Source organism: Cupressus sempervirens, chromosome 1, assembly GCF_028749045.1.
Source record: "Cupressus sempervirens isolate cs-2001-9-10 chromosome 1, ASM2874904v1, whole genome shotgun sequence".
Taxonomy (NCBI): domain Eukaryota; kingdom Viridiplantae; phylum Streptophyta; class Pinopsida; order Cupressales; family Cupressaceae; genus Cupressus; species Cupressus sempervirens.
Genome location: NC_143118.1, coordinates 721555198 through 721579381, shown reverse-complemented (window position 1 = coordinate 721579381; position 24184 = coordinate 721555198). Strand labels below are relative to the sequence as shown.

The 24184-nt window shown below is 39.1% G+C and overlaps 1 protein-coding gene across 1 annotated transcript; it reads right to left on the bottom strand.

The window, feature by feature from the left end:
- Positions 1-19593: 19593 nt before the first annotated feature.
- On the bottom strand, positions 19594-23817 carry LOC149579971 (uncharacterized). Its single transcript, XM_089812752.1, has 2 exons — positions 20743-23817; positions 19594-20605 (listed from the first exon to the last, which is right to left on the bottom strand). The coding sequence occupies exons 1-2, from the start codon at positions 23594-23596 to the stop codon at positions 20166-20168; spliced, it is 3294 nt and encodes a 1097-aa protein (XP_089668878.1). The 5' UTR covers positions 23597-23817; the 3' UTR covers positions 19594-20165.
- Positions 23818-24184: the final 367 nt, after the last annotated feature.

Genomic DNA, 24184 nt, shown 5'->3' with positions numbered 1-24184 from the left:
ACACAATTTTTTGCAAAATTTATTAGTATGTATCCTCAAATTCGAATAAGTCAAAGATTTTTTGAGATGGGTAAACCTTTTTATGTGAAGATAAATCACACACGCACGACTTGTTGTTGTAGGATACATATTGAATTTTTTAACCATTTTGATATTTTTAGGCATATATGCGTAATTTTGCATTCTCAGTTTGTTTTGCAGGATTGTGACATAAATGAGCCACCAAGATCTTCAAGGGAAGTCATATCCAACATTTTATGTGAAATAAGGGATGGCCAACAATTTTACAAGACATCATGCTTGGATGGTACGTGCTTATTTTGTGGTTCTTTGCAACTTTTATCAACTTGTCAACATATGGATAGTACACATGCAATTGGAAATGAAATAGTAGATTACGAAAAATTTAAGACAGTGACATATGCTCTAAAAGATGGGAAACATGGTAAAAGATGTGATTTAGTCATTGAAAAGATTCTAGTGTATGAGTTCATGAAGATTTTTCATGAAAACATTATTTACAAGTATGCAAGGCATACCCATAGAGCTCGATGGCTGGATTTGCAATTCAAATTGTGCAAGGATACGTTTCCACTGGATACCATTGTTTTGGTTGTAGATTTCACAGAGAACTACACACTACAACCACAAAATGAGGTGCAAGCAAATTATTATACTTCTCAATAGGTTTCCATATTTGTTCACATAACATTCATGCATTCACCTACAAGTACAGAGGATGATAGGAAGATTTTGAGGGAGTACCATTTTTACATCAGCGATGATTGATCACATTCCACGGAGTTCGTACATGATTGTTTTCAACTATTTTATGGAGATTTGGCTAACAGGGGCATCACATATCGTCAGCACATTATTTGGTCAGACAATTGTGCATCTCAATTCAAGAATGCACGGATGTTCTATTGGTTGAGCAGGATGCACAAGTTGTGTAGAATTCAATACATGTGGAATTTCAAAGAGGCTGGTCATCGAAAGGGAGAGCACGATGGTGCAGGTGCATGCATCAAAAGAGCCTTAGCTCGTGAAGAACTAAAGTACAAAGATGGAGCAATATTGACAGATGCAAAATCCATCGTCCAGTGGTGTACCGCTACAATGGGTCTAGGTAAGGAAGGTGAGTCTACAGTTTGTAGATTTTTTTGGTTGATAGATAATACTGACATTGCACCATATCAGGATTGTTGCACACTAACAGGATCCAGTGAGTTGCACTCTTTTAGAAGCTCTGATGCAGGGTCATGGAGTATCCACACACGAAAAATGGCATGCTATTGTCCATCATGTGCAGAGGAAAATTGGGATGACTGTGAGTCGACTGAGTGGGTGGACAAATGGGATATACGGGTTTTGGACCCAATTGACACCTATCGTCCCCCACAAGCACTAGAAATGGTACAGATGGAATCATCTATTGACTTTGACCACTTGTCTGATCTAGTGCAACCTGGTAATATATATATTTATATATCTTTGTAATTTCAATATGTAACTTTATAACTTTTACGCAAGTATTTTCTGAATTAATGTCCGCATTTTGTACATTTGTCACTGCAGGCCATTTTTCGTTGTTATTGCACCTGAAAACAATGAAGAAGGGACAGATTATTATTTTTGTCATTGTGTTCAAGCCAAACAAAAACTGGATCACTCGGTTATAGATGGTGAAGGTTTAGAGTACCATGTCGGTGTGGTGGTTGTAACCGGCACATGGCTTAGACGATATTCTATGAAGAACCCTAACTTGTGGTTATTCGAGGATTAGCAAACAGAGAGGAAGATTCTTCATTATTCAAATCTTGTTGTCGCATCAAATGTCCACTTGATAAAATATGGTGGAAAACCACATAATAAGAATCTTTGGAAAGTTCGCGAGTTAGACCACGAGGCAATACTTGAGACATTAAAATGTCGAGCAAATCCAATTGGCTCATTAGATTGAATACAGAGAGAGGGAGAGAGAGAAAGAGTGATCAACTGGATCCAAATACATTGTTGCAACCTCTTCCCCAAGACTGTCCACATGACTAAGGTGGACCGTATTGTTATGATGCGTAAGTGATGAGATTTAGTTTAAATCATAGATTTTATGTTTTGATTTGTTTAGAATCTAGATTTTATGTTTTGATGTCTCCAATTTTTTTAAAGCTAGAACAATATTTTTCATATTTTCTTATTGTGATGATATTTTTCTTTCATTGCATGTTCTCTTGGATGACAGGAGGGAGAGAAGAAAAATAAGTAGATTTCCAAACAGCCAACCACCCTTCTTCATGTAATTTATTCATTTAAGGTAAAAGTCCCATTTCCTTTGTTTGGCTTTGGTATTTGGTTATTTAAAGTCATTATTCTAGTTAGACCTTCGTATGTTTGAATTTGGGATTGTTTAGTGTCTATTTGTTATGATTATACTGAATTATTAATTCTATGATGTTTCTATTATTTAATTATTTAAAATAAATTAAAACTTTTTGTATAAAATTATTATTTTTTATTTCTATCTATTTGTTATGATTATTTCTATTATTTAAAATAAATTAATTCTATAATATCTCTATGATGAACTATTTATATTTCTAAACTTTACATATTTTAAATTAGATATCTCTCGACTTAATTTACCAAAAAAATTAATTAAAATTTTAGGTATGGTAGTAGTACACCATGACCGACAATCAAACTATTATAACAATACAAATACATTTAAATAGTAATGTAAGAATGGTTTAGTTCACATAAAAAATAAGTCTATCTTAGATATTCTAAATACATCACAAAACTTTATCGCTTCAAAAAAATTGGAATTTCTCCCATCTACTTGAGTTCCCATCAATTGTCCATAAAACTGGGAAAGGGAATAGGTGCTATGCTCCCAATCCCAACATCCTCCTGTCCACTACTAGGAGATGTGTGTAATGTAGGATTCAGCTCCATCAACTTAGTCATTTTTTTCACTAGTTGATTGGGACTCTCACCATTTGTTGCCAACTATGGTGACAATGCTTGGGGTTACACTTATTAAGTAAGAATATTTCCTAATCTAGGGATTAAAGCATTGAACATATCAGAATGTGATTTATGCTATGGGAGAAGAGGTATGTTGGGCATTAGCCTCAAATATTTCTTCATGTAAAGGTATATCAGAATATTTCCTTCATGTAAAGTACATTAGCCTCAAATAACTTCTTAGTCTCTCTTGTTCCTTAGAATTTTGTATCCTTTTCTTTGGTAGCTATAGGAATCTACTGGGTAAACCACTATGTTGTTTTCTGTCTAGTGGCATGTAACGTATAAAATCAACATCTCCATCATAGTCATTTTGGGCCTGGGTATCAAAAAATTGTTAACTATTTATTTCATCATGGTTGCCACCATTTGCAAAGCATTAGATGACGTCCTTGGGGTCAACATGTGGTGGGGATGGAATTAAAAGGGAAACATTTTCATCCCCACAAGTATTTGGTTACCCAAGGTTTGTGACAACCTCCTACAACCAATCTGGTTGTGAATCTTGCATTAGCAAGCTTAATCTAATATCAATGTTTGTTGTATGCTCAAGGTTTTATCTCCTATAATAATCCACTGGCTGGTTCAGGTTTTCTGGTTGGGTATTTTTAGGTGCAATTGTACCTAGTCCCTCTATTTTTTGTCCACAACTCCTCAACAAAGTGTTAATTGGTTCATCTAATAAGCCATTTATTTTTAGGAAGGATTCAATAGTGATTTCCTCCCCCTCGCTTTACAACTCATCAATATTTGCATCATCTACAGTAGTTGTTTCTTCTGATCCACTACTTGTGGGTTGTGGTTTAGATCCCTATTTTCCATCCTCATCAACAATGAAGCACTTTCTTGGGCCTATATCATTCACTAAAACCTCCCTATTCAAAGACCATATCCCTATCCTATGGAAACCACTCATTATATTATCGGGTGTAAGTGCCAAATTGGAGGCTTTGCTGGATAACATTCCTAACTCCTCACGACCAATATTGATTTGAGGGTTCCTAGCCAACCACACATTCCAAATATGTTTTAAGTAAGATTTTAATGGTGAGAAAAAACTAACATCCAATGATTGACACCTATAGATGGTATACGCTACAAGTGACACACAATCTATGCCCAACTTCTTTGCTTTATCAATTATTTTCCATGTCATATGGATTCCACGATCATCAAATACTAGAAGACACCTTTTTGAGAGAAACACCCCACATGGAATTGTTCTTACAAAGTGGTTTAGCCAATTCAAGAATAATTATTTCATCATCCATCCATGTACTTGGACTGCCATGTAGGCCTTGAGATCATAATTGAAAATGTAGTTTTTTATATGTCTCTTAGCCTTGAACAAATAAAAATTGGAATTCTCTAACCAACAGTAATGTAAGGAGACCCACCCTGCTAGTTTAGGCCACTATGCCCAAACTAACCAATGACTTCTTCTGATCCTATAGGGTTTCTTCTTGACCCTATTCCCAAGAGGATATCTCCCAAATATCCCCTTCCCTAGGATCTATGCACACCAATTGACTATGTCAACTTCAATCACCCCAATATTCAAATGAAGGCATTTTCTCTCTACTAGGAAAAATTGGGCACAAACCCCAATGCAATATCTAGGGTTATTATATGGTCCTCAACTTGATATTTCCAAACTCTCCTAATCATCACAAGACTCCACTCACCAACCCAAATCATAGATGTCCTTTTCTTTCTTACTTGACCTACTAGGTCTAGAGCCCCAATTAGGCCAAAATTTTCAAACTCACTAGGTGCTCTTGCACCATTCTCCCCATGTGACAAAGAACTCATGGTGGATAAATCTGAAGGAATTCCGTAGGAATACCTTTCTTTCCAAAATCACTCTCATCTATCCATGTTACTTCAGATTCTGGTTGATCCTTCCATTTGATAAGATGCTCCATATAGGTGCCATGACAAGTCTTCTTCTTGATTCTTGAATCCATAACCTTTTCAGCTTTTGGCTGAGATTATAATGGGATAGTGACTTCTTCAACCTTTGATTTTGTTTGTCCTTCTATGAATGTAGGCCCTTTATATTGAACTTAGTCCTTGACATTAAAGATAAGGTAAATTTCCAAGTTTGGTGGGAGTTCTATTTTTTCGGCATTAGAACCATAATTTGCAAGTACCTTACAAGGTCCTATCCTATGCATTTGTAGCTTGGTTGGAACACCCTATGCAAGTACCAAAACTCGTCCTTAGCATCATATCATGGCCTCAACACCTTGGATAATCTCAAAACATCTCATCTAACATGTTCCAACTCCTTGCACACTCTCAGCAACTCATCTCTTACACTTTCTCAAATTTGCCTCTTCTAGGCTTGTTCCAACTAGCCCTTGCCAATCACTAATTTATTGTTTTCTCCAAAATTTTCCACAGAAATTCCTAAACTATTGGGTGATTAAAATACCCTTTTCCTCACTCTAAAATATACTCCAAAACCAGCTACACTTGTTTTGTAAAATATCACTCAAAACTGGCTATTTCAGTCTGCCAACTAGGCCTAGTTTGAGGCCATTTACAAAGAAAATCACAATCCCTTGACTTTTGGAACTCCCATGACCCAAAAAAGTCTTAAGAAACGACTCAAATGCAAGGATTCTTCTATTTTTTTGGTCTCATGATCAACTTTACAATGGTTTTTACAAAACCCTCCTTTCTAGCCCCTTTACCCTAGGGCTTTCTAGAACTCTTACTTTGCAACGTCTTTAGAACCCCAAAATGGTTCAAACACCTTCACTTTGGTTATATTAGATGACTTCAAACATAAAATGCAACTCTTGTTTGGAGAAAACACTAAATCCACCTTGGGAGCAATCACATACCCCTTTTTATGCACTCAAATTTTAGGGAAAACTATGCAAATACTTCTTAAATGGTTTCAACGCTCAACTTTTCAGATGGAAATAGTTATTATAGACTCAAACCAAAAAGAAAAATCCCAAACTTGAGGTTTCTCAACACTCAACAATCAAATTTCAAAACTGTTACCAGCACTTACTACTAGGACAATTTCTAGTTTTAACGGTCAAACTCCCAAACCATACAAAGGACCCCCCGCTGTTTTTACATTTTTAAACATTCTTTTTGGAGACCTACAATAACCTCTCTCACTTTTTGGAGATCACACTCCATTTTCATTTTATGACGCCATCTCGGGTGATGTTGAACCTTGCAATGTCGGCTAGTACAAAGTTGCCAACTGCCAAATCTCTCTCACCTTTCCTCGTGGGATCGAACTGTCTGCTCTATTAGCTCCGTGTGGCAACATAAACCCTATCCCCAACCTCGTCCTATCCCCTTCAGTGCTCGAACCTTCTCAGGCACGCCAATCCAAAATGTCCCCAAGGGTCACTAAATGCCATAGGGTTGCGATCTTTGATAGGGCATATCTCGGAGCTCATGCGAGGTATGGACGTGATTCTAGTTCCTACAAGACCATGTTGCGAAGACCTACAATAACCTCTCTCACTTTTTGGAAATCACACTCCATTTTTTTTTTACAACGCCATCTCGGGTGATGCTGAAACTTGCAGTGTGGGCCAATACAAAGTTGCCAACTGCCAAATCTCTCTCACCTTTCATCGTGGGATCGAACTGTCTACTCCGTTAGCTCCGGGTGGCTGGGTAAACCCTATCCCCAACCTCATCCTATCCCCTTCAGTGCTCGAACGTTCTCAGGCACGCCAATCCGAAATGTCCCCAAGGGTCACTAAATGCCATAGTGCTGCAATCTTTGACGGGGCATATCTCGGAGCTCGTGCAAGCTATGGATGTGATTCTAGTTCCTATAGGACAATGTTGCGGAGACCTACAATAACCTCTCTCACTTTTTGGAGATCACATTCTGTTTTCATTTTACAATGCCATCTCGGGTGATGCTGAAACTTGTAGTGTTGGCCAGTACAAAGTTGCCAACTGCCAAATCTCTCTCATCTTTCATCGTGGGATCAAACTGTCTTCTCCATTAGCTCCAGGTGGCCGGGTAAACCCTATCCCCAACCTTTTCTTGTCCCCTTCACTACTTGAACGTTCTTAGGCACGCCAAACCCGAATGTCCCTAAGGGTCACTAAATGCCACAGGGCTACGATCTTTGATGGGGCATATCTCGGAGCTCGTGCAAGATATGGATGAGATTCCAATTCCTATAGGACCATGTTGCAGAGACCTACAATAACCTCTCTCACTTTTTGGAGATCACATTCCATTTTCATTCTACAATGCCATCTCGGGTGATGCTGAAACTTGTAGTGTTGGCTAGTACAAAGTTGCCAACTGCCAAATCTCTCTCATCTTTCGTCGTGGGATCAAACTGTCTGCTCCATTAGCTCCGGGTAGCCGGGTAAACCCTATCCCCAACCTCTTCTTGTCCCCTTCAGTGCTCAAACGTTCTCAGGCACGTTGAACCAGAATGTCCCTAAGGGTCACTAAATGCCATAGGGCAACGATCTTTGATGGGGCATATCTCGAAGCTCGTGCGAGGTATGGATGCAATTCTAGTTCTTACAGGACCGTGTTGCAGAGACCTACAATAACATCTCTCGCTTTTTGGAGATCATATTCCGTTTTCATTTTACAACGCCATCTCGGGTGATGCTGAAACTTGTAGTGTGGGCCAGTACAAAGTTGCCAACTGCCAAATCTCTCTCATCTTTCGTCGTGGGATCAAACTGTCTGGTCCATTAGCTCTAGGTGGCCGGGTAAACCCTATCCCCAACCTTATCTTGTCCCCTTCAGTGCTCGAACGTTCTCAGGCACGTCGAACCAGAATGTCCCTAAGGGTCACTAAATGCCACAGGGCTGCGATCTTTGATGGGGCATATCTCGGAGCTCGTACGAGGTATGGATGCGATTCTAGTTCCTACAGGACCATGTTGCGGAGATCTACAATAACCTCTCTCACTTTTTGGATATCACACTCCTTTTTTGTTTTACAACGCCATCTCGAGTGATGCTGAAACTTGCAATGTGGGCCAGTACAAAGTTGCCAACTGCCAAATCTCTCTCATCTTTCGTCGTGGGATCAAACTGTCTACTCCATTAGCTCTGGGTGGCCGGGTAAACCCTATCCCCAACCTTTTCTTGTCCCCTTCAATTCTTGAACGTTCTCAGGCATGCCGAACCCGAATGTCCCTAAGGGTCACTAAATGCCACAGGGCTGCGATCTTTGACGGGGCATATCTTGGAGCTCGTGCGAGATATGGATGAGATTCCAATTCCTATAGGACCTTCTTTCAGAGACCTACAATAACCTCTCTCGCTTTTTGGAGATCACATTCCGTTTTCATTCTATAATGCCATCTCGGGTGATGCTGAAACTTGTAGTGTTGGCCAGTACAAAGTTGCCAACTGCCAAATCTCTCTCATCTTTCATCATGGGATCAAACTGTCTACTCCATTAGCTCTAGGTGGTCGTGTAAACCCTATCCCCAACCTCTTCCTATCCCCTTCAGTGCTCAAACGTTCTCAGGCACGCTGAACCAGAATGTCCCTAAGGGTCACTAAATGCCATAGGGCTGCGATCTTTCATGGGGCATATCTCGAAGCTCGTGCAAGGTATGGATGCGATTCTAGTTCATACAGGACCGTGTTGTAGAGACCTACAATAACCTATCTCGCTTTTTGGAGATCACATTCCGTTTTCATTTTACAACGCCATCTCGGGTGATGCTGAAACTTGTAGTGTGGGCCAGTACAAAGTTGCCAACTGCCAAATCTCTCTCATCTTTCGTCGTGGGATCAAACTATCTGCTCCATTAGCTCTGGGTGGCCAGGTAAACCCTATCCCTAACCTTGTCTTGTCCCCTTCAGTGCTTGAACATTCTCAGGCACGCCGAACCAGAATGTCCCTAAGGGTCACTAAATGCCACAGGGCTGCGATCTTTGACGGGACATATCTCGGAGCTCGTGCGAGGTATGGATGCAATTTTAGTTCCTACAGGACCGTGTTGTGGAGACCTACAATAAACTCTCTCACTTTTTGGAGATCACACTCCATTTTTGTTTTACAACACCATCTCAGGTGATGCTGAAACTTGCAGTGTGGGCCAGTACAAAGTTTCCAACTGCCAAATCTCTCTCATCTTTCGTCCTAGGATCAAACTGTCTGCTCCATTAGCTCCGGGTGGCCGGGTAAACCCTATCCCCAACCTCTTCTTGTCCCCTTCAGTGCTCGAACGTTCTCAGGCACACTGAACCAGAATGTCCCTAAGGGTCACTAAATGCCATAGGGTTGCGATCTTTGATGGGGCATATCTCGGAGCTCATGTGAGGTATGGATGCGATTCTAGTTCCTACAGGATCGTGTTGTAGAGACCTACAATAACCTCTCTCACTTTTTGGAGATCACATTCTGTTTTCATTTTACAATGCCATCTCAGGTGATGCTGAAACTTGTAGTGTGGGCTAGTACAAAGTTGCCAACTTCCAAATCTCTCTCATCTTTCGCCGTGGGATCAAACTATCTACTCCATTAGCTCTGGGTGGCCGGGTAAACCCTATCCCCAACCTTTTCTTGTCCCCTTTAGTGCTCGAACGTTCTCAGGCACGTCGAACCAGAATGTCCCTAAGGGTCACTAAATGCCACAGGGCTGCGATCTTTGACGGGGCATATCTCGGAGCTCGTGTGAGATATGGATGAGATTCCAATTCCTACGGGACCGTGTTGTAAAGAACTACAATAACCCCTCTCACTTTTTGGAGATCACATTTCGTCTTCATTCTACAATGCCATCTCGGGTGATGCTGAAACTTGTAGTGTTGGCCAGTACAAAGTTGCCAACTGCCAAATCTCTCTCATCTTTCGTCGTGGGATCAAACTATCTACTCCATTAGCTCCAAGTGGCTGGGTAAACCCTATCCCCAACCTCTTCCTGTCCCCTTCAATGCTCGAACGTTCTCAGGCACGCTGAACTAGAATGTCCCTAAGGGTCACTAAATGCCATAGGGCTGCGATCTTTGATGGGGCATATCTCAGAGCTTGTGCGAGGTATGGATGTGATTCTAGTTCCTATAGGACCGTGTTGTAGAGACCTACAATAAACTCTCTCGCTTTTTGGAGATCACATTCCATTTTCATTTTACAACGCCATCTTGGGTGATGCTGAAACTTGTAGTGTTGGCCAGTACAAAGTTGCCAACTGCCAAATCTCTCTCATCTTTCGTCGTGGGATCAAACTGTCTACTCCATTAGCTCCGGGTGGCTGGATAAACCCTATCCCCAACCTTGTCTTGTCCCCTTCAGTGCTCGAACGTTCTCAGGCACGCCAAACCAGAATGTCCCTAAGGGTCACTAAATGTCACAGTGCTGCGATCTTTGATGGGGCATATCTCGGAGCTCGTGTGGGATATGGATGAGATTCCAATTCTTACAGGACCATGTTGTGGAGACCTACAATAACCTCTCTCGCTTTTTGGAGATCACATTCCGTTTTCATTCTACAATGCCATCTTGGGTGATGCTGAAACTTGTAGTGTTGGCCAGTACAAAGTTGCCAACTGCCAAATCTCTCTCATCTTTCATCATGGGATCAAACTGTCTACTCCATTAGCTCTGGGTGGCCGGGTAAACCCTATCCCCAACCTCTTCCTGTCCCCTTCAGTGCTCGAACGTTCTCAGGCACGCTGAACCAGAATGTCCCTAAGGGTCACTAAATGCCATAGGGCTGCGATCTTTGATGGGGCATATCTCGGAGCTCGTGCGAGGTATGGATGCGATTCCAGTTCCTACAGGACCATTTTGCAAAGACCTACAATAACCTCTCTCTCTCTTTTTGGAGATCACATTTCGTTTTCATTTTACAACGCCATCTCGGGTGATGCTGAAACTTGTAATGTTGGCCAGTACAAAGTTGCCAACTGCCAAATCTCTCTCATCTTTCATCGTGGGATCAAACTGTCTGCTCCATTAGCTCCGGGTGGCCAGGTAAACCCTATCCCCAACCTTGTCTTGTCCCCTTCAGTGCTCAAACATTCTCAGGCACGTCGAACCAGAATGTCCCTAAGGGTCACTAAATGCCTTAGGGCTGCGATCTTTGATGGGGCATATCTCGGAGCTCGTGCGAGATATGGATGAGATTCCAATTCTTGCAAGACTGTGTTGCAGAGACCTACAATAACCTCTCTCACTTTTTGGAGATCACATTCCGTTTTCATTCTACAATGCCATCTCGGGTGATGCTGAAACTTGTAGTGTTGGCCAGTACAAAGTTGCCAACTACCAAATCTCTCTCATCTTTCATTGTGGGATCAAATTGTCTGCTCCATTAGCTCTGGGTGGCCGGGTAAACCCTATCCCCAACCTCTTCCTGTCCCCTTCAGTGCTCAAACGTTCTCAGGCACGCTGAACCAGAATGTCCCTAAGGGTCACTAAATGCCACAGGGCTGCGATCTTTGACAGGGCATATCTATGGGCTGTCAATACTTCGACTATACTTTAAGTCAATGATTATCAATATGCGAAAAAATGGAACTCGTTGTATTTTGAAGTACTGAGAAGATGGCCTTGCCCTTCCCCAGGAGTTTCAGAAATGGGAGACATTAGATAAGAGAGTGAAAATGTTACTATCGCTTCAACGCACATGACGCAATTGGAAATGCAAATTTTGATGGTAATCATTTTGTGATAAGGGAGAGACTAGGGATGATCATTGTTACTATCTCTTTAGTAGTGGAATTTTGTTTTCTCTTGAATTTGGTGGTGGGGGATCAGTGGTAAGTCTCCTTGGATATTCCTTCTTATGATGTTAGTGACAAGTGTTGCTCTTTGAAAACACTTGTACAATCTTTTTTAAATTATTAGATAAAAACAGAGAATTGTAAGTATTAAACATGATTAGCCTTTAGTTCCTAGAAGATCTTTATTTCCCCATCAATGCATTTAGAAAGTTAAGTTTTAAGAAGATCATAAATAGAAAAAATTAGAGAAGCGATTTAAACATTTATATTGATTGGAAACACGTGAGTCTTGAGTTTCCTATACCTTTTAAAGAACGTTCCTTAGCTAGCAGACCTAATTCCACATTCCATAAGACTGTCATTGCGCTAAAGATTTAGGAAACCAACTGCTCTAAGATAAAGCTTCCCGGTCAATAATAATCTAGCCTATTGAGGAACATAATACTTCTCAATTAAACTTGTGTTAATTCAGTATTAATTTTGTAATTAACTACAATTTCAGTATCTGTGTACAGGGGGTGACTGAGAAAACTATTTGAGGTCCAATTTGAAAATATATTTGTAAGGATCTCGACCAAGGTTCACAACTTCGATGAATAATACATTCATTTAGGCCAGAACCTCACTACAAAAAAATAATATATAAAAAAGGTAGTGAATAACGTCATGTCTAGACCCAAATCAACCAATGAAAGTCAAATTAGCATAATGTGGAACATCAATATATGCATTGAGTGGGTTGTCATAAAAAAGCTTCATAATAAAATTCATGTCTAGAATTAAAAGACCTTAAAGAACATTTATGCTTGTAACACAAATGGCCATTCAAAACTGAATATGATTACAATATGTCAAATAGCATTACAAGAACTTGAAATGCTCTTGTGAACATCGTGTTAATTCTTGTAAGAATCCCTAAGATGCTTGTTATACTCAAAATTTTGTTGAAATTGAATTAATTTTTATCCTGTTGGTTAATTGGCTTAAGGTGATATATGCTTCTTGGATGGAATAATGAGTTCGTGATTAACTTTGTATTAAGATTCATAGCATCTTCTAGTTATTTGCAAAATAAATTTATAAATTACTTGCTAATGTCATATGACTTGCTTGAGAAAGATGTCCATGTTCTTATTGATGGGTACTAATGACTATCCACATTTAGTTCTTCAATATCCTATTTGACAAGCTTTCCATAGACATTTCTTTGCCATACTAAGTATTTTTTAAAACATATTTGAGTAGAAGGACTACAGTAGATACTACATGATATTTTAACAAATAAAGCAATGGGTTAAAGACTATTATTTCCAAGGTATTATGTCATAGTATTTTAATTGTAATGATCTTAGACTAATGATATTCTTGAAGGTAACTTCGACATGCAGCAAGAAAGACAACCTACAGCCAAGGCTATATTGTGCCTACAACCAAAGCCATAAATGCTCACAGCCAAAGCCACTAGTGCACATAGCCAAAGCCATGGATGCTTATAGCCAAAGTTACAAGTGTTTGCAGCCAAAGCCATGAGTACATGAAGTCGATGATCACAATTGTTTACGACTATTCACCAGAAACTGCTTCTTTGCAATTTTTGAGAAATACTAATAAAGAAAAAAAGAACATCTACTAGTTGGTAGACATAATGGCAACTCTCTAGCAATTGAATTTAATTTCATACATGGACATATCTAATTTAATGTCATACACGAACATATCTAATTTAACGTCATACATGAACAAACATATAATATAAAATGATAACCAATAATGTCATATACATTAACAAACACATAATATATTATGATAACCAATAATGTCGTATATGAACAAACATATCATATATTAACCAATAATGTCATACATCAAATATAGAATGTCATATGTACATCAAATGTGTATCGAATATGTCTCTCAGATGCCTATATATATACATGGGGAAGGAAAAAAGTCTCTATATATATGTATCAAATATCTCAACTACATCTTTTCCTTCCCACAAGGGGAAGGAAACAAGTCTCTCGACGTCCTCTGCCGTCGTGTGGAGGGAGACAATGGAGATGACGGGGCCCTCTTGACACGCTCACTTGACCTCTTGTTGAGGCTCTTCTCCAGGTCCAACTGATACAAAGAAAGTAGATATGAATCAATATTTATTATACGTTGAAATCAAATATATGTACTCACAAAATCAATTATTTTCTTACCGCCAACAAATAGTCACTCTGTAAGTCCACCTCAAATGCTCGTGGATGATCAGGCGTGACAAGACCCTACAACAATTCAATAAATATAATCACTTATAAATAACATTAGAAATTTTGAGATTAACTATTATAAACAACAACTAAAATGAAGAAAATTCTTTCAGACCTCTGTCAGTGGCTGTGAGCTAGCCACAGCTGCGGCCACTCCACTATCAACAGACTGTCGCAGATGAGGAGGTGTGTCCGACATCATGAGCTGCATGTCATACAATACACATTATATCTAACATGAAACATGGAATAAATATAATCAAATGAATTAAATTAACATGAAACAACTGTACTTGTGTGAAGCTCGTATGATGTCTCTGCTCTGCGTCTGTGGTAAAGGTTGAGGGTCCTGTGGAGAACTAATGCACATGTATATTTTTTTTGGTCAATCCTTAATATGATTACGTAATAAATATATGTATTAATTAAAATGATTAAATTGATTCATACCTCAGGACTCGTCAAAGGGACAAAAAATGGGCCTGGAGGATCGCTGCTAGGCCCAGCAACACTTTGACCCTAAATTTTGAACAATGTCAATAAATCCTAATTAATTAATCATTCACTATACGTATGAAATGTGATCAAATTAGTAATTTACCTGTGTGTCGATGCCAAATGTCTCGTTCAGGAACTGATCGATGACAAGACCATCATCTGCAACATCTCCAACATGAGTGCCCAATGTACATAGGGATCCGCATGAAGTGCACATGTGACCACGACATATAGAAGGCTCCCCCTCAACTAATGGGCTCATGGAATGGATGAGGGTCTGCGTCAAAGCATTAATGGTCCCTAGAGTGTTGGCCTCTACATGTTCCTTCACAACTGAAGGAATAATCACATGCTCGCGCTGTGGATGGACCACGGCTGCCCTAACTACATTAGGGTCACGACGTGCTCCTGGCCTCTCAAATGATGACCCCCCACCTCTACCCTGGGAGTCTAACATATCAAAATAATTGGGGATCTCCCCAAGGACAAACTCACAATATAATTTCTTCAAAAAATACATGGGGACCTCGTGATTGTTGCAAGGAGGGGCATCAAAAACCATCCACCATCTATCCCAAAAATTATTTCTAATAGCATCATGTATGCACCAATGGATGGGGAATCGTTTAGTACCCTCTCTAACAGTATTTTGCTCACCGGGTTTTCTAAATAATGCACATATACTACCTTTTGGTATTTCCTTTTTTCTAACATCTTCATATGACAATTTATTTGCATAAAATCTTTTTTGTTCATCCCTCTTAGCCCACCAAATATCTAACTGACCACTAACTAAGGCTATTTGAGTGTTAATGGATTCGAGGGATGATGCCAATTGAGCCCTCATTGGATTGGTTTGTCTGGATTCTTTCAACCGAGCAATGATTCCTTCTAATTTAGTTTTGCCTCTCTCTATTTCATTTCTTATATTTTCTTGTGTGCCTGGTGGAGGTCTTGCAATTGGTTCGGGTTGTGGAATTTGTTCTTCTTCTTGAGGAGGGTTTTGGTTTTGGGGTTCTTGAGGATTTTGATGTTTTTGTGGATTTTTTGGTTGATTATGAACATTTCCTGATAAAAAATCAATTGAAATTCAAATAAATAAACAAATCTAAATGAAATTTGTAAAAACCTTACAAAAGAATATAAAAAACTTACAAAACAATATGAAAAATATATCAAACAATGCAAAGTTAGGTTTATATCACTTACGGCATCGTCGTGGGTGCGCTTGTGGTCTTGGATTTCGTCGACGAGGAGGCATTTTGGCAAATGGTGGTGCAAATGTTGAGTCTTCAACTCGCGTACGTGCTGCTTGTTGTAGGAGTAGAAGAAAATGCTGATGAAAATGATGGGCTGCGGGTTTGCAGCCCATCATATATACTTTTTATTTTTTTAAAGCGCGTACGCGCTTTTTAAAATAGGAAAAAAAAAATTCCTTGTCACCTTTTTGGCACCACAACTCGGTGCATATGCCCATAAGCCTGTCCAAAAACTAGAGTTGATTGTATGTAAATTGTTTACTGTAATACAAAGTTTCTCGGGGGGTTTTTGGGTGGTGGGTTTTTCCTAAAAGGGTTTCCCACATTAAATCTGGTCTGTGTTTATCTTGTGTGCATTTATTTTCAATGTTCTCATTTTTCCTGTGCATCTCAATGTTCTCAAGTAGCTATGAAATCTTTCTTATTTTCCTTGCAAATTGGCATTTGGTAAGGCTTTTTTTGCATTGTAGTTTTCCTAACAAGTATGTGTATCAATCAAAATGAATTTGTATCTTTCCTTTCCTTTTCTAATAAGAATTATTGTGGCTTCTTTCTAAATTACTTTCCTCATGATCTCATGTTGAAGCTTCTTTTGTCTTTCCAATACAAATCTTAGTTGAAATCTTTGCATACTTCCTCCAATACTTAATGACTTTTGTGTCGTTCTTCATGCCCTGACTGCCATGCCCATTCTATTTCCTGTGATTTTCTAGTTCACAATATGATATGCCAATTATTGGTTGGTACCAAGATCTATTCATTTGCATATGCTTCTTGCTGAAAAATTGAGTTGTAACTATATTATTTTGGTATTTTTGTATTCTTTGTTGTACTTTTAAAAAATCTTGAATGCTAAGATCCATTTCATACATTGGGATTCTATTCTTGTTTACCATACCATGGTTGGTACATGGGTAAACACAAACATATTTAAGACATTGTTAAAAAGAAATATATTTATAGCGACAGGCCACAAAGGATGCACATTCAGCCCTGAAATATGAATAAACATTTTATATTTTTCGCTATACTTGATATTGTGCTTTGTATTTGATGTGTTTCCATAGTCTGGTATTTTAGGTTGGGGTCCCATAGGCACCTGCTTCCTTAAAAATAAAGCAGATGCTACTGAGAATTTTTAGGAATATTTAGAGGGAAGGGATCCCATGAATTTTTTAATTGAATCCTCTTTAAAAAATCAGCTTCTAAAATAAAGGAATCTAATTGTCTAATAAATTTTGAAAATAAAGATATAAATTCATTTTGGTGGGAAGTTGAAGAGCTTTTTGACAAATGGAAAAATCCTTTCCTAGGCTGGTGGGGCTAATTCCAACCCCACCCCATTTTCACCCCTTTAAATTGAGAGGGCTAAAAAGTTGGGGTTCCTATTTTATAGGAAAAGATTCTAAATAAACCTTTAGCCCCCCTTAAAATGTTATCATGGGGTCACCCGCTCCACAAAAATAGAGCCCAAGTCGGGCCTTCTATGGGACCCTTGCCTTACTGAGCTTATCGTTCATTCTTTTGACTTGTGAAAATTAAACATGTTCATTTAAAATAAACACAAACACAACTTAAGACATTGTTACAAGGACAAACAAAAACAATTACATTGGAAAGAAGTACAATTTAAAGTACATTTTGCAATGATAGATATTAGATATTGAATTATATAATTTGAAATGTTGATCTAGATCTAACACAATTAAATAAAAAATGGATATCTAATTATATAAAGTAAAGATGATTAGTATAATTAATTTTTGATAAAGTAATTAAACAATGAAGTTAAGATTATAACCAAAAAAATGAAGTTAAAATATATTTTAAAAATTAGATATTACATAAAACTTTAAAAATAAGGTTAAGATTTATATTAAAAAATCTGTAATGTTAAAATTAAAAGAAAGCTTAGAAGTAATGTAAAACTTTGAAAATTAAGAGAAAGTTTTCAAATGAAGTTTAAAGTTTTTTTTTAAAATCAAATTTTATAAATAAACTTAAAAAAAATACATATAGTTGAATTTCACAAGCAGTTAGCGGGTGTTGGGGGTGCAAGAGAGGGGGAGAGAGGGAGACGGAGATGGTAATTAGGGGGAAGACATGGTAGAGAGAGTGGGGGGAGACAAAGTAAAGAGAGAAAGAGGATAACTAGTCTCCATTATAGAGAGAGAGAGAGAGAGAGAGAGAGAGAGAGAGAGAGAGAGAGAAGGGGGGATACATTGTTAGGGGGGAGGGGAGAGAGGATGTAAATAGAGAAAGAGGATAACTAGGGTCCAAAATAGATGGAGAAATTTATGAGAGAGAGTAAGGATGGGGAGGCAAGCGACATGAGGTAGACATAGAGAGAAAATTTGAGAGATAAAGAGATATGAGGGAGGAGAAATGTGAGAGAGAGAGACATATAAGAGGAAATAGGGCGAGATACATGTGTGAGAGATGTTGTGATAGATAAAGATAACTATGAGAGAGGAATTTTGTGAGATAAAGATACATGAGAAAGAGGGTAAATAGGGAGTAGAGATTATGTGAGGAGAAAGAGGAGAAAGTTAAAGTGATTAATGTGTGTGTGTGTGTGTGTGTGTGTGTGTGTGTGTGTGTGTGAGAGAGAGAGAGAGAGAGAGAGAGAGAGAGAGATGGTAATTAAGGGGAGGATATGGTAAGAGGGGGTGGGAAATAGGAGAGAGTGAGAAGAGGGGGAAGAGATGAGGTAGAAAGAGACAACATGGAAAGGGAGAGAGATGAAGTAAAAATAAAGAGAATTTGTAGGGCCCATAGGATGAATTGAGATGGTGATGGGGCAAGAAAGTAAGGGGGAGGGTAAATAGTGGAAGAGATGGTGATAGTAGGGAGGGAGTGTGGAATACAAGGTTAGACAGAGAGAGAGAGAGAGAGAGAGAGAGAGAGAGAGATGGTAATTAAGGGGGAGATGTAAAAAGAGAAGGGGAGAGATGAGGTAAAGAGAGAATGTGGGTAACAAGGATCCAAAATAGATAGAGACGTGATGAGGAGGGAGAGAGAGATGGACAAAGAGGCTGGGGATGAGGGTGAGACATGAGCTAGACATTGCGAGAGAGGATGAGAGATAAAGATAAATGAGACAAAGAGAGTGGGTAGTAATAGAGAGAGAGAGGGAGAGAGAGAAAGAGAGAGAGAGTTATATATAAGGGGATGAATGTGAGATGTGAGGTAGATATATTATGAGAGGATGACAGATAAAAAGACATGAGAGAGAGTTCTCGAGGTGCCTATTTTCACAAATTGTCACAATGTCTCATTAGCCTAACTCTAATTATAAGTCTATTGCTTGATCAAAACCCTAACCCTTATCCTAATACTAACCATGATGTAAACCTTATATCTAACTATAATTGTTACCCTAAACCATAAAATACTAACCATAATATTCAACTTTAGTATATAGTAACACAAATATGTAATCCCAATCCTAATTCAGAACAAGACTGTAAGTCAAATCTAATCCTAACCATGGTGTAAACCTAAGTCATTATGCTAACACTAATGATAATTTTAATCCTAACAATTATCACAATATTAAACCATACCCCCTCATTCTAAATCTACAGCATAACTTTAACGATAATACCTTTCTTCAATGAAAATGATTTACTTAATGCAATTATCCTCCAATTTTAATTTGATTTTGTTTCAACTTTTAAAAATATGAATCATAATTTTTTCTTACCTTATTACAATTAAACTAATTGAAATAATGTAATTAAACAAATACTATGATTAATTATGTGCTGCAACTACTACTAACACACACACATATATATATATATATATATACTGAAAGATATCTTTCTCGAAATACCTGTTTTCATAGTGCAATAGACACCTCTCGACTTTATTTATATAAATTAAAAATATATATAAACTAGTTACTAATCATAACCAAGAATGCCCATTTGCGGAGAAAGAGAACCTCAGAACAATCATAAAATTTAGTAAACTGATGTCCATTTTTAAAAAACTGGTAAAAAGTGAGATTGCCACCCTTTTTTTTCAGCCAATTGAGAAACATTTTCAACCACATGAGCCACCCAACAACAATGGCAATGAAGTGTGGCAGCCACTATAAATTGTACTCTCGTCCACGGTCCAACTTTGGCATGTGGGGTGATCTGGTGCGCACTTCTTGCACTTAAAAACATTGTGCTCTCTTGTTTGGGAAGTGTTTAGCTGTACCAGTTATCTTCTAAATTTTACACACCTTTCTACAGAAATTCAAAGGGAATTAGCTTGACGGGAAGATCTGCGTTTTAGTTTGCTGTTTCACGTTGCCGACAATTCCTGCTACAGAATATGCCTAGCCCATCGACTCGTAGATGTTTCAAAGCATCTACTCGGTATAATAGTTGAGGAGGCTCTTCAATAGCCTAACCAGTTTTTCTTTTAATACGTGGACGAAGATGATGCATCGATGGTTGGATGCCCTAATCCCCTGACTGGTGTTAACAGACTCTGCATAGATGGGTGCTCTTCTAAATTGCCATATGCTGAGCCATACACAATCCTTTCGAGCATGCCCTCCACCTCTCTCATTGTTGGTCTTTCCCCTGGACTGTACCTCGTGCACTGCAATCCTATTCCAATCAAGTTAACCAGCTCTTTGGATTCAATACTACTCTTCTCAGGCAACTTATCACCTACCATCTCTCTGTCAACAACCATCTCAAGTGCTCCAGGAAATGCTGTTCTAACCCAACTTGGCAAAGTTCTGTTTCCACTGAACATCTCGTCGGTAGGCCTCTTTCCTGTCATCATTTCAAGGATGAGCACTCCATAACTGTAAACGTCGATCTTCCTGGTGACATTTGCCCCCAATCCATATTCTACACAAGCTCAGGGAATTTCATTGTTCTTATAAACAACGCAGGCATAAAATAACTAATGAAATGGAAAAATAATGCTGCAAGTGAAAAAATCTAACAGGAAATCTTGGGCTTGAATATATTGCTGAGAAATTTACCTGGAGCAAGATAGCCTACTGTTCCCTTTAGGCTAGAGGTACTGTTAATGTTTGCACCAGAATCGGTAGAAGACATAAGACGGGCAATTCCGAAATCAGCAACATGCGCTGTCATGTTCTCATCCATCAAAACATTTGAGGGTTTCAAGTCACAGTGAACAACAGCAGGAGAACAATCATGGTGTAAATATGCCATTGCATGCGCCACATCCAGTGCAATGTTTAATCTCATATTTAAACTCAACTTGCAGTCATGGTGTAGCTGTTGCTCAAGGCTTCCCTTTGACATTAACTGGAGCACTAGCGCCCTGAATTCTGGTGTTGAGCAACAGGACACAATTTTGACCAAATTCCGGTGTCTGATTTTGCTCAGTATTCTGCACTCCTTGTAGAAATTCTTATATGAATTTGAAGAGTCCCGATTGAATACCTTAACAGCCACAGATGTTTTATCAGACAGCAATCCTCGATAAACTGTCCCGAAGCTACCCGCCCCTAGCAAATTACCGGCACTAAAGCCTTCTGTTGCTGCATAAAGCTCCTGGCTAGAAATTTGCATGAAACCTTTTCCCAATAAACTATTTGTGAATGGCAGTCTTTTGGCCCTTCTTCTGAAGATGTAAAATGCGCCCAGAATGCAACACAATGCGAAAAATGTGACAATTGAAACGGCCATGATAACCTTCTTATTAAACCCCTTTGTTCGAATCTCCGCAGAACTTGTGGCGCAATTTGGTAAATTCAACCAGCCTGAGACTGCACATAGCCCAGAATTTCTCAAAAACGATGTTCCACTAAGATTTCTGAAAGCTCCTTGGTTGGGAACTGGTCCACTCAAGTTGTTGTAAGAGAAATTCAGGAGGTGAAGCATATTGAGTTTTGCTATAGAGGGCGGGACTGGCCCTGATAGTTTATTGAAGGACAAGTCAATGACCTCGAGGCTTCTAAGCTCTCCTAGCGATTGTGGTACTGTTCCATCCAACTTGTTCTTGGTCAGGTTCAAATACTGCATTCCCACGCAACTGCTAATATCGGCAGAGATGGGTCCTGAGAGTTTATTAACAGAGATATCTATGGCTTGAACAAGTTGCATTGCTCCCAGTGAAGGCAATCTTCCGGTCAATGAATTGTGTGAAAAATTGAGGTAGAAGGTCAATGAATGGAGGCTTGCGATCTCTGCAGGAATATCTCCGGAAAGCTTGTTGTGTGAGAGGTCAATCATCTCCAGACGAAACCATTGCCCAACAACATCTGGTATCCTTCCTGTTAGCCCGTTGTAACTGAGATCTACTTCCCTTAGCTGTTGTAGACTGTCAATTGATGAAGGAATCTCTCCAGAGATTTCATTGTGCCCAAGCCGTAGATATGCCAAATTTACCAACTTGCTAAACTTTAGTGGAATGCTGCCTTGCAATTTGTTGAAGCTCAAGTCCAGCCATTGTAGATTCTTCAGACGACTAAGGGCTTTGGGAATTTTGCCTATTAGATTGTTACCGCCGAGAGAAAGAATGGTCAACCCAGTAAGGTTACCGATTTCTTCTGGTATATTACCAGCTATATTGTTGCTACTCAAGTATAATTTTGATAGGACGGGAGGGAGTTTTCCAATGTCCCCTGACAAAGTGCCAATGAAATAATTTTGAGAGAGATTGAGATCTCTGAGTTGGGAACAGTTGGTAAAAATATCCAAAACAGAGGAGCTTCCACTTGACAATTCATTTCCGCCTAGATGCAGTATTTCCAGAGCATTTAGCCTTCCCAATTCTTGAGGCACCATACCACTGAGCCGATTGCCGGCTAGATCAACACCTGAGAGCTGAGAACAATTTCCCAAAGACTTTGGGATCTCTCCACTGAACAAATTGCCCCCTGCAAAAAGAACTTGCAAGTTCGCGAGCTTGAGGCCAATCTCTTCCGGAATGGAGCCCTCGAAACTGTTGAGTACGAGATTAACCAGCCGTAGATGTGTATAGTTTAGAAGAAAAGGAAAATCTTTTCCATGGAAGCGGTTAACACCAAGCCCAAGAATCTGTAGGCGATTCAGCATCCTAAATTCTGTGGGTATAACTCCGCTCAACTTGTTATAGCCTGTGCGAAGAATACGGAGAACTGAACAATTCCCTATAGACTTAGGAAGGCTGCCGCTTAGATTATTTAGCATGAGGGAAATCTCTTGCAATTTGGGCAGGTAATAGCCTATGTCCTGTGGAATTGATCCCTCAAGCATATTCCTGCTCAGCGACAAGTAACGCAATCTTGTGCAATTAATTACGGACTTGGGGATTTCTCCTGAAAAGCGATTGCTTTTCAGGTTGAGTACTCTTAATTCTCGGAGATCGCCGAGATTAGAGGGGATCCGTCCAGTTAGAAGGTTCCAGCCAAGATCTAGGGTTTTCAGCGCAGTACAGTTCGTTAACTGCTGTGGGATCATTCCTGTCAAATTATTTGGGCCAAGAACGAGTCTTTGCAAGTTGTGCAACGAACTCAGCTCTGCGGGAATGGGGCCATACAAGTAATTATTAGAGAGGTCGAGAGTTGCAAGGAAGGAGATGTTTGCCACATGAGGGGGAATCTGGCCACTCAGCGCCTTGTATTTCAGAACTTCACTCAGGACCCGTTCATTGTGATCACAGGTTATTCCAGTCCAATTGCAAACATAGTTTGCAGCTACCCAATTAGATAGAGAAAATGTTGGATCTATTTTCACAGACATTTTAAACTGGAGCAAAGCTTGTGCATCGATCTGCTTCTGATTTCGGGAATCATCGAATGAGAGTGCGGAGAAGAGGAAAGTAAAGAAGAGAATGAAGAAAATGAACCGACCTTTACAACTCATGCGCTTCTGCAATCCCATCGCCGTGTGTGGTAGAGCTAATGCAAATGGAGTAAAATACTTTTTGTTTGTATGGGGAGGGAGAAATATTTGAGCGAAACGTGAGAAGCGTGCTTTGGATTTTAAATTTTAGAACTTTTTTTAAGGTGCTGGAAGCCTGGTTGTTAGTCCCGCGTTTAAAGGCGGAGACTATATTGTTTTCACCAAAACTTTTGCACATTAGTTTGCATCGGAATTTGTGTCTATGAAATATTAACCAAAGTTTCTGAAGTGTACGGTGTATTTATTTATTTATTCAAATTTTCTGAAAATATTATTTTTTTATATTTATTTTTCGTTTCATAAATTAATGGAGATTCCACAGGAGACCGTATATCAAGGGCTCTTGCGTGCAGGCCTAGAAGGACGACATCTCACGTAGGGCAAGAGGAAAGTAATAAATTGAATGGAATTGGTCAATAGGAAAAAGAAAAATATAAATATAAATGTTTACATCTATTTAAATAAATAATGGTTTATTCCCACAACACTCTTTAGAGTCTCATTGAGGTCTAAAGACAATAACATGTTTAAGACAAAGCATGATTGAATTTAATAATTCTATTGATA